General features: G+C 32.3%; 1 protein-coding gene across 7 annotated transcripts in view; it reads left to right on the plus strand.

Annotated features, from left to right (window-relative positions):
- Positions 1-15,041, plus strand: part of BABAM2 (BRISC and BRCA1 A complex member 2) — a 602,274-nt gene that overhangs the window by 203,701 nt on the left and 383,532 nt on the right. For 6 of the 7 annotated variants that reach the window (XM_069072106.1, XM_069072105.1, XM_069072111.1 and 3 more), the window contains one exon: positions 2,572-2,646. The exons of the other annotated variant lie outside the window; for it this stretch is intronic. In XM_069072106.1, the coding sequence (XP_068928207.1) occupies positions 2,572-2,646 (75 nt within the window). The remainder of the gene's footprint in view (positions 1-2,571; positions 2,647-15,041) is intronic. 7 annotated transcript variants of the gene reach the window in all.

Genomic DNA, 15,041 nt, shown 5'->3' on the forward strand with positions numbered 1-15,041 from the left:
TCTTTCTTTCTTTCTTTCTTTCTTTCTTTCTTTCTTTCTTTCTTTCTGCATCAAATTAACCAAAAGTTTATCTATTTTATTGATTTTTTTTCATGAAATCCAAATCTAGTTTTATCTATTAGTTTAATGATTTTCTTTCAGTTTTATTAATCTCTCCTTTGATTTTCAGGATTTCCAACTTGGTATTTAATTAGAGATTTTTAGTTTTTTTAAATTCGAGTTTATAAAATTGAATTCTCAATTCATTGATCTGCTCTTTATTTTATTGATGTAAATGTTTAAAGATATAAATTTTCTCCTAAATATTGCTTTCTCTGTATCCCACAAATTTTGGTATGTTTTCTCATTGTTGTAATTTTCTTTAATGAAATTATTGATTTTTTTCTATGATTTGATCTTTGACTGCTAATTCTTTTAGGATTAGATTATTTAGTTTACAATTAAATTTTTTTTGGAGGGGAGAAGGCAAGGCAATTGGGGTTAAATGACTTGCCCAAGGTCACACAGCTAATAATAAGTGTGTCTAGTATCTGATGCCAGATTTGACCTCAGGTCCTCCTGACTTCAGGGATGGTGCTCTATTCACTGTGCCACCTAGCTGCCCCTCCAATTAATTTTTAATCTATCTTTCCATTGCCTTTTATTGTATGTAATTTTTGTTGCTTTATGGTCTGAAAATGGTGCATTTAATATTTCTTCTTTTTTGAATTTGGTTGTAAGGTTTTTATGCCCTAATACTTAGTTAATTTTTGTGAAATTGCCATGTATAGCTTAGAAAAAGGTATGTTCCATTCTATTCCCATTTATTTTATTCCAGAGTTTTTTCATATCTAACTTTTCTAAAATCCTGTTCATCTCCTTAATTTCTTCCTTGTTTACTTTATGGTTAGATTTATCTAGTTCTAAGGAGAGAAAGTTGAAGTTCCCTAGTAGTAAAGTTTTATTGTTTATTTCTTCCTGTAACTTATTTAATACTTCTTTTAAAAATTTGGATGTTATGCAATTTGTAGCATATGTGTTTAGTATTGTTATTATTTCATTGCCTATGATGCCTTTTAGCAAGATGTAATTTGCCTGTTTAACTCTTTTAGTTAGGGTCTGTTTTTACTTTTCCTTTTTCTGAGATTATTATTGTTTCCCTTAAATAGAAACATAGAGTAAAAATTAATTGGACACTTAAATAAAACTATCTTAGAAAAAGAAATTGAACAAGCCATCAGTGAGCTAAGAAAAAAAAATCACCAGGACCATATGGTCTAACAGTTGAATTCTACCAAACGTTTAAAGAATGGTTAATTCTAATACCATATATTACCAAATTACTTTTATGACACAAATATGGTGCTAATACCTAAACTAGGAAGAATAAAACCAGAGAAAACTATAGACTAATTTCCTCAAAAAAGATTGATGCAGAAATTCAAAAGAAAATGCTAACAAGAAAATTACAGCAATATATCACATTATGATGAGGTGGGATTTATACCAGCAACACAGGGCTGGTCCAGTATTAGGAAACATTGGTATAACTAACCGTATCCATAACATAAAGCAACAAAAATCATGTGGTTATCTCAGTAGAAGCAGAAAAGACTTGACAAAATGTAAAAATCTTCCTCCTTTTCCCTCTACCTTTGTTATTGATTTTTCAAATCCTTTTTGAGTTCTTCTACCAATTTTTGTTGGGTTTCTGTACAATTCACTTTCCATATCCTGCCTAGTATACCAATCTTTTTTAGTTTAGATTCTGTTTGTGCTCACCCCTAGATTTGTATTCATTGAAGTTGGGATTGGCTCTAGACTTATTATCACTCACAATTATATTCTCCTTTTGATTCAGATAACAGATCTTACCTGTTTTTGAATTTACCGTATGAAAATCTACCTTTTCACCTGGCTGACTCTTTTCCCTATCTCCCTGTCACTTTTGTGTAAGAATGGAAGTTTTTAGAAGTAATTAAATGCCTTATATTAAATAAACTTTTACTTCTTTTTTTTTCTTACAGGTAATCAGTAATCAATTTATTAATTAGGCTAGCTGGCAATCAATAAATTGATGACCAGAAGCTTCTCTCAGTAACCAATGACCACTTTTACAACTTTCTTAATTTGTCTCATTAGTAGATTTATATTTGTGTGTGTGTGTATGTAGTATTCACTAATTGATAATTATGGACAAATAATTATTAGGTATTCTACTTCTTAATTTATTGTTTTATGTGCAATACACTTGATGTTTCAGTGTCATACAATTTTTTGTATTTTAATGGCAGTAATATGTGGCATCAAGCAAGTGTTCTATAAATATTAAGACCAGTAGTTTGAGTGCTTCATTAGAAATTTACCAAATAAGATATGCTATAGCATGATAACACCAATGTATTTTGTATTCTTTATTAATGTACAATTTCATCCTCTTAATTGTTACTTCCATCCTTCTTCCTCATATATTAGAATTCCTTTCCCAATCTTAACTGATAGTCTTTAGGCCTTAAAGATAGTTGTTATAATAACAATTCTTCACCCTTTTGGGAAGCTTTTGGTCTTATTGTTATGGTTTTCTTTCTACAGACTGGGGAGTTCTCAGCTCGCTTCCTTTTGAAGTTACCTGTAGATTTCAGCAACATTCCCACATACCTTCTCAAGGTAAAAAAAATTAAAAAAAAAAAGACTTCATCTAGTTTTATATTACAAAGGAAGTGTCACGTTAATTATTGAACCTGAAATATTGGTTAGCCAGTAATTCCTCAGGATGGTGAACAGTATTTATTGCCTGTATCATATCTTTGTAATTTAAAAACTACGATAACTTCAAGTTACTTAGACATTAATTTTCTTTTAAAAAATATAACATAGGAAAATTTAACTTAGAAGTAAAATAAATCATTTGAAATTCTTATTTATGGAGTCTCTTCATACAAAATACTATAAACTAATGAATTTCTTACTTTATTTTCATTTGTTCCTGGTTTTGAGAGACTCTGTATTGAGATAAATTAGAAAGGACTGGAAATAGGAATTAAGGTTGTCCCAGTTGGGCTAAGAGAAAAGATTCAGACATGATTCGTGACCTAGAGTTTATTTGATAAAAGCATAGATACATGAATACTGAGCCACTAGGGGTCCATCAAATTTTTTCTTCATTTTTCTTTCTTTTTTCAAAAAAAATCTTTTTTTATTGCTCCCTATTACCTTTATTGCTTATTACCTTGTATTACCTTCACTATTAAATATCTCTCCTGTTTATCCTCTTTATAAAACTCTTGTTACAGAAATTCTAAAAGAAAGGGAAGGAATATACGATTTGGCCAAATAAATGAAGCACATCCTCTATGTCTGACTATAAATATACTATTCTACACCCATTGCTCCTCACTTTTGCAAAGAAGTGTTCTCTGTTAATAAAAAAATAACTTTATTAACTCTCTCCTTAATCTCTAATTTCAATAAAATCCTCCCTGTTGCTTCATCCTAGTGTTGGAAAGTTCTCTAGGTTCCTTTTCATGTAGTACTTTGTTTTGTTTTGATGTAACAATAGCTTCTAGATAAGCAATTCCAATGTTACTTCCCCATTCAAAAAAAAAAGGCAGTTGAAGGTTTGTGGGAAGATGTTAGGACCCAGGGATTTCTAGATCCCCCCACATAGAGGGGCTAATAAAACCCTAAAATTGCATGAGAAGGAACAGTGATAGTGAAAATCAAAGAGAAATAGACATGAGTACCTATGAACACCTCCATCCTATTGAGGACTTCACCAAAATACTGTCAGATTCTGCAGAAACTTTGAGCTGTGCCAAGCTAGAGCAAGTAACAACTCCATAGTTGTGTCATAAGAGGATGTTGGTAGAGTGCTTCTTTTTCAAGGTGAAAGAACAGTTTATTTAGCAAGATATAATTGTTTCTTCAATATTAATTAAAATCTATCTAACCTAGAAATACAGACCTAAATAGATGAAATAGTAATTGATGTCTGTACCATATCAGTATGAAAATATGACAGTGTTGCCAAAATTAATTTAGTTATTTAATGCTATACAAATCTAAACTGCCAAAGGATTAATTTATAGAGCTAGAAAAAAAAACCAGTAGCAAAATTCATCTGGAAGAACAACAATCAAGAATCTTGTAGGAAATAATGAAGAACAATGAGCCCAGTAGTACCAGATCTCAAACTATACTACAAAATACTAATCATCAAAGGTATTTGGTACAGTCCTGATAGATTTTGAATATTATTCTATCAAACCTTTAAAGAACGATTAAAACTTATACAAGTTATTCTAAAAAATATTTTCATATGTTTTAGCTAACTGAATTTCTATTTCTGAGATTGGGTTGTTTAGGGTCTTTTTATCTTGATTTTTACAACTTGTATATTTTATATTTTCATAGATATTCATCTTTTTCCTTTTAATTCTCAACTTTGCTGGCATACAACTATGTATGCTAATTTCTGGTAATTTTCTTTGTTTCATTTCTAATTGTCATAAGTTTCTAATTTTCATAAAAATTCATTTTGCAATTTGCTTTTTCACCTCTGTTTTTGAATAAGATTAACTAATAGCTTGCTAATTTTGTTAGGTATTGCATTTGTTACTGTTTTCAGAAAATCAGCTCTTTGTTTTCAATTTTGTTTCTCTTAAATATCTTCTTTTATAATTATTTTGGGTTCTTAATGTACTGATATCTCAGCAATTAAATATAAAGAGCAAAAAAAATGTGTATGGATGAATCCCAGACAAAGCATCAAACAAAAGTAGCTTAGAGAAGGATGTGAGGAAAGAACAGAATTATTATTTTTTGAAATTGGGGGGCAAATGTGTTGATTACTCAAGGAAAGAGGGAGATCAAGAGAAAATAAGAAGGATCTAGAAACACTCATTCAGTTCAGCAAATTCTAAATTCTTCATACTTTGTTTTTTAAAATAAAATCTGCTAATTTTAACAGAGCAATGAAAAAATGTTTTTGCTGCTCAGTCCTTCCTGAGGAAATGATTTTGAAAATGACAGTGGACTTAGTGTTAGAGGATCTCTCTGTTACTTCCAGGATCTTTTACTCTTTTAAAATATTTTTACCAATTTAACAAGTAATAATAATTTCTCAATGGTGTTTCAAGTTTTTTTTTTTATTGTAAAGTTTGAATAGTTTTTAGATATTTATCATGTTGTTTTGAAAACTGCCTGTTTTATATTATTTCATAATTTATAGATTGAGGAATCCATTTTACTTTTACAAATTTGTATTCAATATTTTGGTTGACATTTATTAGTTTATTATAGTTATTATGATGTCATCATTTCTGTTTGTGTACATATTGCATTTCCTCAGTAAATTGTAGGCTCTGGGCAAGAAAGACAGGGCCTATTTGGTAATTTTGTCTTTGTTTTGTCAGCACAAGTACCTTATGTACAATGAAGAAGGAGATTAATAGGATATTAATAAATACTTATTGAATTACAGTAAGCTAAACTATTTTTTAACATTGTTCAGTGAATCAGGTAGGTGATTCAGTGGATAGGAAGACCTAAGTTCAAATCTAGCTTCAGACATTTACTAGCTGTGTGACTCTGGACAAGTCAGTTAACCCTGTTTACCTCAGTTTTTCATCTGTAAAATGAAGGAAATGACAAACATTAGAAATGACTGAATAACAACAAGAATCTAACTAGCCATTGGGTTGAGGATGTTATGTGATGATATTTGTAAAACACTTACCATACCCCCTCACATATAGTAGATACTTTGAAAATGCTTGTTCCCTTCCCCATTAATAGCATCAACTTCCTAGGGTTGTTGTAAGAACAGAATGTACTTGTAAACTGCATTATAAACCTTAAAGCCCTATGTAAATGCTAGCTGGGGTTGTTGCAAAATTATTTTCATGTAATAAAATGCATTTGTTTTTCTTCAATAATTCCATTTAAAAAAATAGGTAAGCATTTTCTTCTTGAAAGTTGTGACAGATTTTGTTACATTTTCTATATTTTTTATTTTAAAATACTGACATGATTGAACATTTGAAATTTTTTATGGTATACCATGATATCTTAAGTTTTGATTATCACATTTTTTATTTCCCAGAAATTTTTATGAAATAATGATTTTCCCCTGCCTCCACCAAAGTCTGCTGTATTATATGTCTTTGTTTTTAATGGTATATTATTTGTTCTAATCCATTGTTGTTTTTTGTATTTTTCTGCTATCAGGTAGTTTTGATAATTATTCCTTTATCATATAATGTGATATTTAGCAGCACATACTTTCTTCACTTTTTGCCTTAATTATTCCCTTTGATTTTCCTGTCCATTTGTTCTCCCATGTAATTTTTATTATCAGTATAATTCATTGTAGCAGCCCCTTGGCATTTTGTTTGATATTGCACTAAATCTACAAATTAATATAGATAATGTCACCATTTTTGCTATATTGCCCTGACTTGATTTTGTGCATTTTGTTTATTTTAGATTTTTTTTCTTGGTGTGACATATCTTACTAAAATTATTTATTATGTTGATTAATTGTTTTTGGTTGAAGCTCTTGAATTTTCTTTTAAAGCAATCGGGGTTAAGTAACTTGCTCCAGGTTACACGGCCAGGTGTTTCTGGATGGGTGTTAAGTGTCTGAGCCCGGGATTTGATCCCAGGTCATCCCGACTCTGGGGCTGGTGGTCTTACTCACTGTGCTACCTGGCTACCCCATGCTTTTTTTTTTCCTTTTGGAGGGCAATTGGGGTTAAGTAACTTGCCCAAGATTACACAGCTAGTTTTTTTTTTTTTTGTGTGGGTGTTAAGTGTCTAAGGCCGGAACCAAACTCGGGTCCTCCTGACTCCGGGGCTGGTGCTTTACTCACTGTGCCACCTAGCTTCCCCTTTTGAATTTTCTAAATACACCATTGTATTATCTAAGAGTATAGGTATTTTCTTCTTTTCTTTGCCAGTGTTTTTTTAACTTAATTTTTCTTGTGTTATGTAGTTTACATTTAAAAAATGATGCCTATTAGTAATTCTATTCTTAGTAGGACTGAATCTGTTTATCCATTACATGTACATGTATAACACTAGTTCTTTTTCATCATGTTAAGGAAATGTCCTGTGATTGATAGTTTTTAGAGCTTTAAAAATGAATGATCCCTCATGATTATGGAGAAGCACAGGTGTATAAAACAGGTGTCTAAAACAGCCTGTAAAAACAGCAGCCAATATGAAACTATTTAGCCAATATGAAACTATTAGGAATTATAGTAAAGTATATTTTCAGTCATTCAGTGACTACTATTAAGCACCTGCTTAATGTGCCAGGCAATGTTCTACACCAGGAGTGGGGAGCCTGTGGCCCTCTAGGTACTCAAGTGCAATCCTTTGATTGAATCCAAACTTCATAGAACAAATATCCTTAATAAAAGGAGATTTCTGTTCTAAGCACTAGGGTTACAACAATGAAGAATAAAGCAGTCTTCTCTTGCAGTAAGCTTAGAGTCTAATGTTGAAGGCAAGTACATACATGTGTGTATACAATATAAACATAAAATTATTAAATATAAATACATATAAGTTATATACAAAATAAAATGATAGGAGGTGCTCTAGCAGTTGATAGCATCAGGAAGTTCTTCATGCAGAAGAAGATGGTACCTGAGCTGCATCTCAAAGGAAATGAAGGATTGTAAGGTGAAAGGAAGTATATTCCTGACATGAGGAACATCCAGTGCAAAAAAAAATTGCATAGAGTGAGGAGATGGAGTGCTATTTGTGAAGAATAAAGGAAAGGTCAGTTTGGCTAGATTGCAGAAGGCCCAGAAACTGAGGGGGAGGACAATATTCAATGAGCCCCAAAAGGTAGGTTGAGGTTAGGTTCTGTAGGGCTTTAAATCTGTTTATATCCAATCAGAGGTAAAGGGAGTCACTGGAGTTGATTGAGTAGTGGAGTCTCATTATAAGACGTCTAAAGAAAAATACTTTGGCAGAATGTAAGTCCGACTTCTGTAGTGATAGCCTTCAGGCAGATAGACCAATTAGAAAGCCTTAGAAATGCTCTACAGAAGAGATGTTTAGGGCCTGAATGAAGGTCATAGCTATGTGGGTGGAGCAAGGGGGATCAGTTAGGAGAGATGTAGAACTGTCAAGATTTGGCCATATATTGGATATATGGGGTGAGAGAAAGGGAGAGTAAGGAAATGCAGGATAATGATGACATCATGAACTTGAGATACTGGAAAGATGGTGGAGCCTTGGATAGAAATAGGGAAGTTTGGGAGAAGAGAGGGTTTGGGGGAGCAATAATGAGTTATACCACTAATAATTTCTATTCAGTAATTGTCCTAGATGGTTAATACTTATTTTTCTAATATTGTGTTCAAATTCTTGACATTTTTGGGGGGATCATTTTTAGACTTTTCTAAATCTTAATGAGGCATAGATGCCCAAATATTATTGATTTATTATGTCTTTGTTTGGTTTAGTTAGCTTAACCTTTAACTTATGTAGGTTTGTGCTATTCAATGGATATATATTTAATATGAATATTATGTCATGTCATTGAGTGGCAGCCCTGATATACTAGATGTATAGTGGGTCATTGAATCAGTAAGCTCAGGTGTGACTCTGACTGGTTTGGTGGTTTAGGATGGGAATTAGAATGAAAAAATATATTTTTAGACCATCTAATATTTTTAAAAAGTTTACTTACTCACAGCATGGAAAGTGTGTTCAACAAGGAGGAAGGAATTGAGAGAAAGAGAGAATACTGGGGATAAGATGGGCCATGAGGGTAGTGTTAGGGAAGAGAGATTATTAATTACTATGTATCAGGCACTTTTTATTATTAATTACAAATTATTGATTGCTATGTGGCAGGCCAAGTTTCCTTGCCTCTGTCTGATTTCTTGTGTACTAACTTTTGTTCTTAAACAACCAGAAGTTTAAAAGACTTAGTCATCCTTTGGGTCACTTAAGGCTCTATCGTGATTTTAATGCTTTTTAAATAAAATCTAGCCTAACCTGCTCAGAATAGAGCCTTAGGAAAAGCTAGCCCAGGAGCTATGGTTATGACTCTAGCAGATATCACAACTATCACACCTGTTTTGAAGTCTTTCTTCTTCATATGTGTTAGCTGTGTGATCCTGGTCATATCTTTTAATCTCGCAGTGAAGGTGCTAATCTGCATTGGTGTAAGGACTTTCCTCATGGAGAGTTTCCTGTAAGAATAAAATCACAGGTCTCACCTAAAAGTAATGTGTTATTTATGTGCCTTTATGTATATAATATAGTTTTCCTTATTTCTGTATTCTATCTTTTTTTAACTGTTGCTGTGGTCAATATTGTAACACCTATTATTTTAGCTTCAATTGAGACATAATAAATTCTTGTGTTATCCCTTTGTGCTCTGTTTTCCAAATACATTATTTTTGATAATAAATATAGTACTTGTACATCTAATTTTTCTGTCTTTTGACTTTGCTTAAAATTTTCATTATAGTGTAGAATTTTCATGTTGTTTCCTTTAATTCTTTTTTTAAAGGCCCCATATTAATGCTATATCTTCTACACCAGTTGTGTCAAACTCAAAAAGAAATGGATCCCTGTGAGCCACATAATGACTTAGAAAATCACAAATTAATATTAACTATGTTGTGTTTTTATTTTGTTAAACATTTCCAAATTATACTTTAATCTTGTTTAGCTGCACTCAGTGAGTCTGATGCTTCTCTTTTAGATTGTGTAGAACAATGAGGCTTGGAGGAATGGTACTTTTTGACTGTGATGTATTGTGGTGAGGTTGGCCAATTGGTCACTACACATTTGTTAAGCACCTACTGTATTCCAGGTACTGTACTAAATCTGGGGTATACAAAAAGAGAAAAAGACTAGTCTGTACCCTAAAAGATTTTACAGTCTAATGGGGGAGAAAATAAATATGTACCAACATGCCATATATAGGATAAATAGGAAATAATTAATAAAGGGAAGGTATGCTCAGACCTGACCTTTAGGAAAATTACTTTGTGGATGAAGAAGGATGGATTGGGGTGAAGAAAGACTAGTGGTTTCAAACTGCAATTTGTTTCAAGATTTCTTTACTCAGTAGCCATCTTAGCCACCACATTTAAAAAAATATTTTTTATTTTATTAAATATTTCTCAGTTGCATGTAACATTTTAAACAATTTTTAAAAATTTTGAGTTACGAATTCTCTCCCTTACTGCCTCTTCCCCCATGTCTTGAGAAGGCAAGCAATATATCAGTTATACATATGAAGTCATGTGAAACATTTCCATATTAGCTGTGTTGCAAAAGAAAACACATAAAACCAAGAAAAATAAAGAAAGTCAAAAAAGCATACATCGATCTGCACTCAGCATTTTGTATCATGGGTCCTTTGGAATTATGTTAATCAGAATAGCTAAGTCTTTCATAGTTGATCATCCATATATATAAATATATGGTATTACTGTGTATAGTGTCCTCATGGTTCTGCTCACTTAACTTTGTATCAGTTTGCGTAAGTACATGTTTTTCTGAGAACATCCTGCTCATGATTTCTTATAACATAATAGTATTCTATTACAATCATACACCATGGCGTGTTAAACCATTTCCCAAGTGATGAGCATCCCCTCAATTTTTAATTCTTTGTGACTATAAAAAGAACTGCTATAAATATTTCTGTACAAGTAGATCCTTTTCCCTTTTCTTTGAGTTCTTTGGGATACAGATCTAGTAGTGGTATTGCTGGGTTAGCGGGTATGCACAGTTTTGTGCATTATTCCAAATTGTTCTCCAGAATAGTTGGACTAGTTCACAATTCTACCAACAATGTATTAGTGTCCCAATTTTTCCACATCCTCTCCAACGGTGTCATTTTCCTTTTCTGTTGTGTTAGCCAATCTAACCTGAGTTGGTACCTTAGGGTTGTTTTAATGTACATTTGTCTAATAAATAGTGATTTAGAGCATTTTTTTCCTTTGAGTATTGATAATTTTGATTTCTTTTTCTGAAAATTGCCTGTACGTGTCCTTTGCCTGTTTATCACCTGGGAATGGCTCTTATTTTTTATAAATTTGGCTCAATTCCCTATATATTTCAGAAATGAAACCCATTTTGTGATGCTCTCAATCTCTCGTTTGTTCATAAATTCTTCCCTACTCCATAGATCTGACAGGTCAATTTTCCATGCTTTCCTAGTTTACTTACATCACTCTTTATGTCTAAATCATTTATCTATTTATTCTTGGATTACAGTGTGAGATGTTGGTCTCATCGTCATTTTTTCCAAACTCCAGTTTTCCTAGTGATTTTTGTCAAAAAGGCTTGCATCTTTGTGTTTATTAAACACTAGATTGTGTTTATTAAACACTTTGTGTTTATTAAACTATTACAGTCGTTTACTGCTGTGTATCATATACTTAATCTATTCCACTAATCTATCATTTTATTTCTTTGCCAGTAACAGATTATTTTCATGATTCCTGATTTGTAATCTGTTTGAAATCTGGTATGGGTAGGCCACCTTTCTTCACATCTTTTTTTCATTGATTCTCTTGATAGTCCTGACCTTTCATTCTTCCAGATATTTTTTTTAATAATTCTTTCTGATTCTATAAAATAATTCTTTGAAAGATTGATTGGCATGGAACTAAGTAAATTAACTTAGAATTCTCATATTTGTTATATTGGTTTAACAGCAAGTACCCCAGCATCCCCAAGGTGGCTGCCAACACAGGTTCTTAGATCTGCTTTTCTAAAGGAAAGCAACTCAAAATGGGTTAACAATCTTGCTTTAATCAATCAAACATATCATTTACCTAGTTCAGGGGAAAAAGTCAGCACCTCAAACTTCAGAGTATACAGACAGAAATTACGAGAAGAAGTTACAAGAAGACAGAGAAACAGATCAAGCAGACAGGCCTCCAACTGTCTGACCATTACATCCATACCTAGTCACAGTTACCGGAGAGGGAAGCACCAACATCTGGGTTTTCAAAGCTGGGGGTCTCAACGGCTGCCCAGAGTCTCTGCTGGTCAAATCACACAACACTTCTCACAGTGAGCCCCAAAACAAAGCCTCACATCAGGGTTTATATAGCCTTCTCCTGGCTCAGAGAATGTAAAAACCCTCTTGCCCAATCAAAAAGCATTCCCGAAAATCAAGCCTCCCTCCATAGGCTCCAGGTGCATTTAAGCCTATCAGAGGGCCTAAGGGCAGGGAAGATCTTAAATTCCCATTCCCATAACAATTGGTTCAGCCTACCCAAGATCAATTTGTATTTCTCCATTTGTATAGATATGTCTTTATTTGTGTGGAAAGTATCTTGTAAATATTTTCATATAGTCCCTGGGTTTAATGTTTTGCAGGTAGTCTCCCAAAATTTTATGTTGTCTGCAGTCATTTTCAATAGAATTTCTCTTTCAATCTCTTGCTGCTGGGTTTTGTTAGTAGTATATAGATATGCTAATGACCTGTGTGAATTTATTTTATATTTTTCAATTTTGACAAAGTTTTTGTCTCATTTATTTTTTAGTCGATTCTCTAGGATTCTGTAAGTATACTATTTATATCTGTAAGGAGTGATAGTTTTGCTCCCTTGTTGCCTATTTTTATGCCTTCAATTTCCTTATCTTATTGCTATAGTTAGCATTTGTAATATGATATTGAAGTGGTAATGATGGACATCCTTACATTACCCTTAATCTTTTTGGAAATGTTTCAAGTTTATCCCTGTTACAGATAAATACTTGTTCTTAGTTTCAGAAAACAACTACTTATTTTAAGAAAGGCTTCATTTATTCCTTTGCTTTCTAGTGTTTTTAGTGGAAATATGTATTGCATTTTGTCAAAAGCTGTTTTTGCATCTAAACATGTGATTTTTGTTGTTTTTGTTATTGATATAACCAGTTTTGCTTATATTTTCCCCAATAATAAAGCAGCCCTTCATTCCTTTTATAAATTTCTCCTGGGCATTGTGTGTGACTTTTGTGATATATTATTGTTATCTCCCTTCTAGTATTTTATTTAAAATTTTTGTCAGTGTTTATTAAAGAAATTTTCCTATTATTTTCTTTGTCTCTTTTTGGTCTCCTTGGTTTAGATATCAAAACTATATTTGTGTCATAAGGGGAACTGGGTAGGATTTCTTTACCTATTTTTTCAAATTGTTTATATAGCATTGGGATTAATTGTTCTTTAAATATTTGGGAGAATTTACTTCTCAATTCATCTCACCCTAGAGATTTTTTCTTGGGGAGGTCATTGGTAGCTTGTTCAATTTCTTTTTTCTTAAGGTAGGGTTATTTAAGTATTCTATTCCTTCTTCTGTTAACCTAGGTAGTTTATATTTTTGTAAATATTTATACATTTCACTTAGATTTTCTGACATGTAATTAGGCAAAATAATCCTTTTCCTCTCTCTTGGTGGTGTATTCACCCTTCTCATTTTTGACACTGGTAATTTGATTTTTTTATTTTATAAAAATCATATTAACCAATCATTTCTCTACTTTTTTTTTAAAGCTCCTAGTTTTATTATAAGTTCAATGGATTTTTTGCTTTTAGTTTTTTTAATCTCTCCTTTGATGTTCAGGATTCCATTTTGGCATTTAATTGGGGATTTTTAATTTGTTCTTTAAAAGTTTTTTTTTTTTTTTAGTTTAATGTTGAATTCGTGATCTGGTCTTTCTTTTATTTTATTTTATTTTGCTTTTTGGAGGGCAATTGGGATTAAGTAACTTGCCCAAGGTTACACGGCTAGTTTTTTTGTGTGGGTGTTAAGTATCCGAGACCAGAACCGAATTCGGGTCCTCCTGACTCCGGGGCCGGCGTTTTACTCACTGCGCCACCTAGCCGCTCCTCTCTCTTTTATTGATATATGCATTTAGTATTATAAAATTTCCCCTAAGAATTGTTTTTAATGTGTCCCAAAAATTTTGCTGTCTTTTCTTATTTTTGTCATTCTCTTTAAATAAATTGTTCATCATTTCTATGATTTGTTCTTTGATCCACACATTGTTTAGGATTAGGTTGTTTAGTTTCCAGTTAATTTTTAGTCTATGTTTCCATAGCCCTTTATTTAATGTAATTTTTGTTGCATTTAAAGCTGAAAATGGTGCATTTAAAATTTCTGTTTTTCTGCATTTGGTTGTGAGCTTTTTATGCTCTAATACAAGGTCAGTTTCTGTAAAGTTGCCATATACATCTTAGAAAAAGGTATACTTATTTCTGTTCCCATTCATTTTTCTCCAGAGGTCTCTCATATCTAACTTTGCTAAAGTTCTATTAATCTCTAACTTTTTTTCATATTTCTTTTATGGCTAAATTTATCTAGCTCTGAGAGGGAAAAGTTGAGATTCCCTACTAATATAGTTTTACAATTTGCTCTTGTAATTCATTTAACTTTCCATTTAAAAATTTGAATGCTATATCTTTTGGTGTTTATATGTTTAGTATTACTGTTACTCCATTCTCTGTGGTGCCTTTTGGCAAAATGTAGTTTCCCTGCTTATCTCTTTTAATTACATCTATTTTTGCTTTTGCTTTGTCTGAGATCATTATTTCTACCCCTATCTTTTATTTTTAACCTTAGCTAAAGCATAATAGATTTTGCTCTAGCCCCTTATTTTACTTCTCTCTATGTTTCTTTGTTTTATGTGTGTTTCTGGTAAACAGTATGTTCTTGGATTCTGGTTTCTAATCCATTCTGCTATTCACTTCTGTTTTATAGGTTGTTCATCCCATTTATAGACAGATGATTACTAACCATACATTTCCTTCCATCCAGGTTTCTTCTGTTGTTGGTTTTTTTTTTTTTTTTTTTGTGGGGGTTGTCTTTCTTTTTATCCTGTCCCTCCTCTAAAGTCTGTTTGGCTTCTGACCAGAGGCTTCTCTTTTATTACCTTAGCCTCAACCCTTCTTCTTACCTCCTTTACTTGCTACTTACTGCTTTTACTTCTGCTTACTCCTAGATTGGGTAAGATAGCTATCTTTGCCCTACTGTGTGTGTGTGTGTGTGTGTGTGTGTGTGTGTGTGTGTGTGTGTGTGTGTGTGTGT

The sequence above is a fragment of the Petaurus breviceps genome, unplaced genomic scaffold (assembly GCF_028583685.1).
Source record: "Petaurus breviceps papuanus isolate PSGF00001 unplaced genomic scaffold, PetGlider_PUasm1.0 90845, whole genome shotgun sequence".
In the NCBI taxonomy this organism is placed as follows: domain Eukaryota; kingdom Metazoa; phylum Chordata; class Mammalia; order Diprotodontia; family Petauridae; genus Petaurus; species Petaurus breviceps.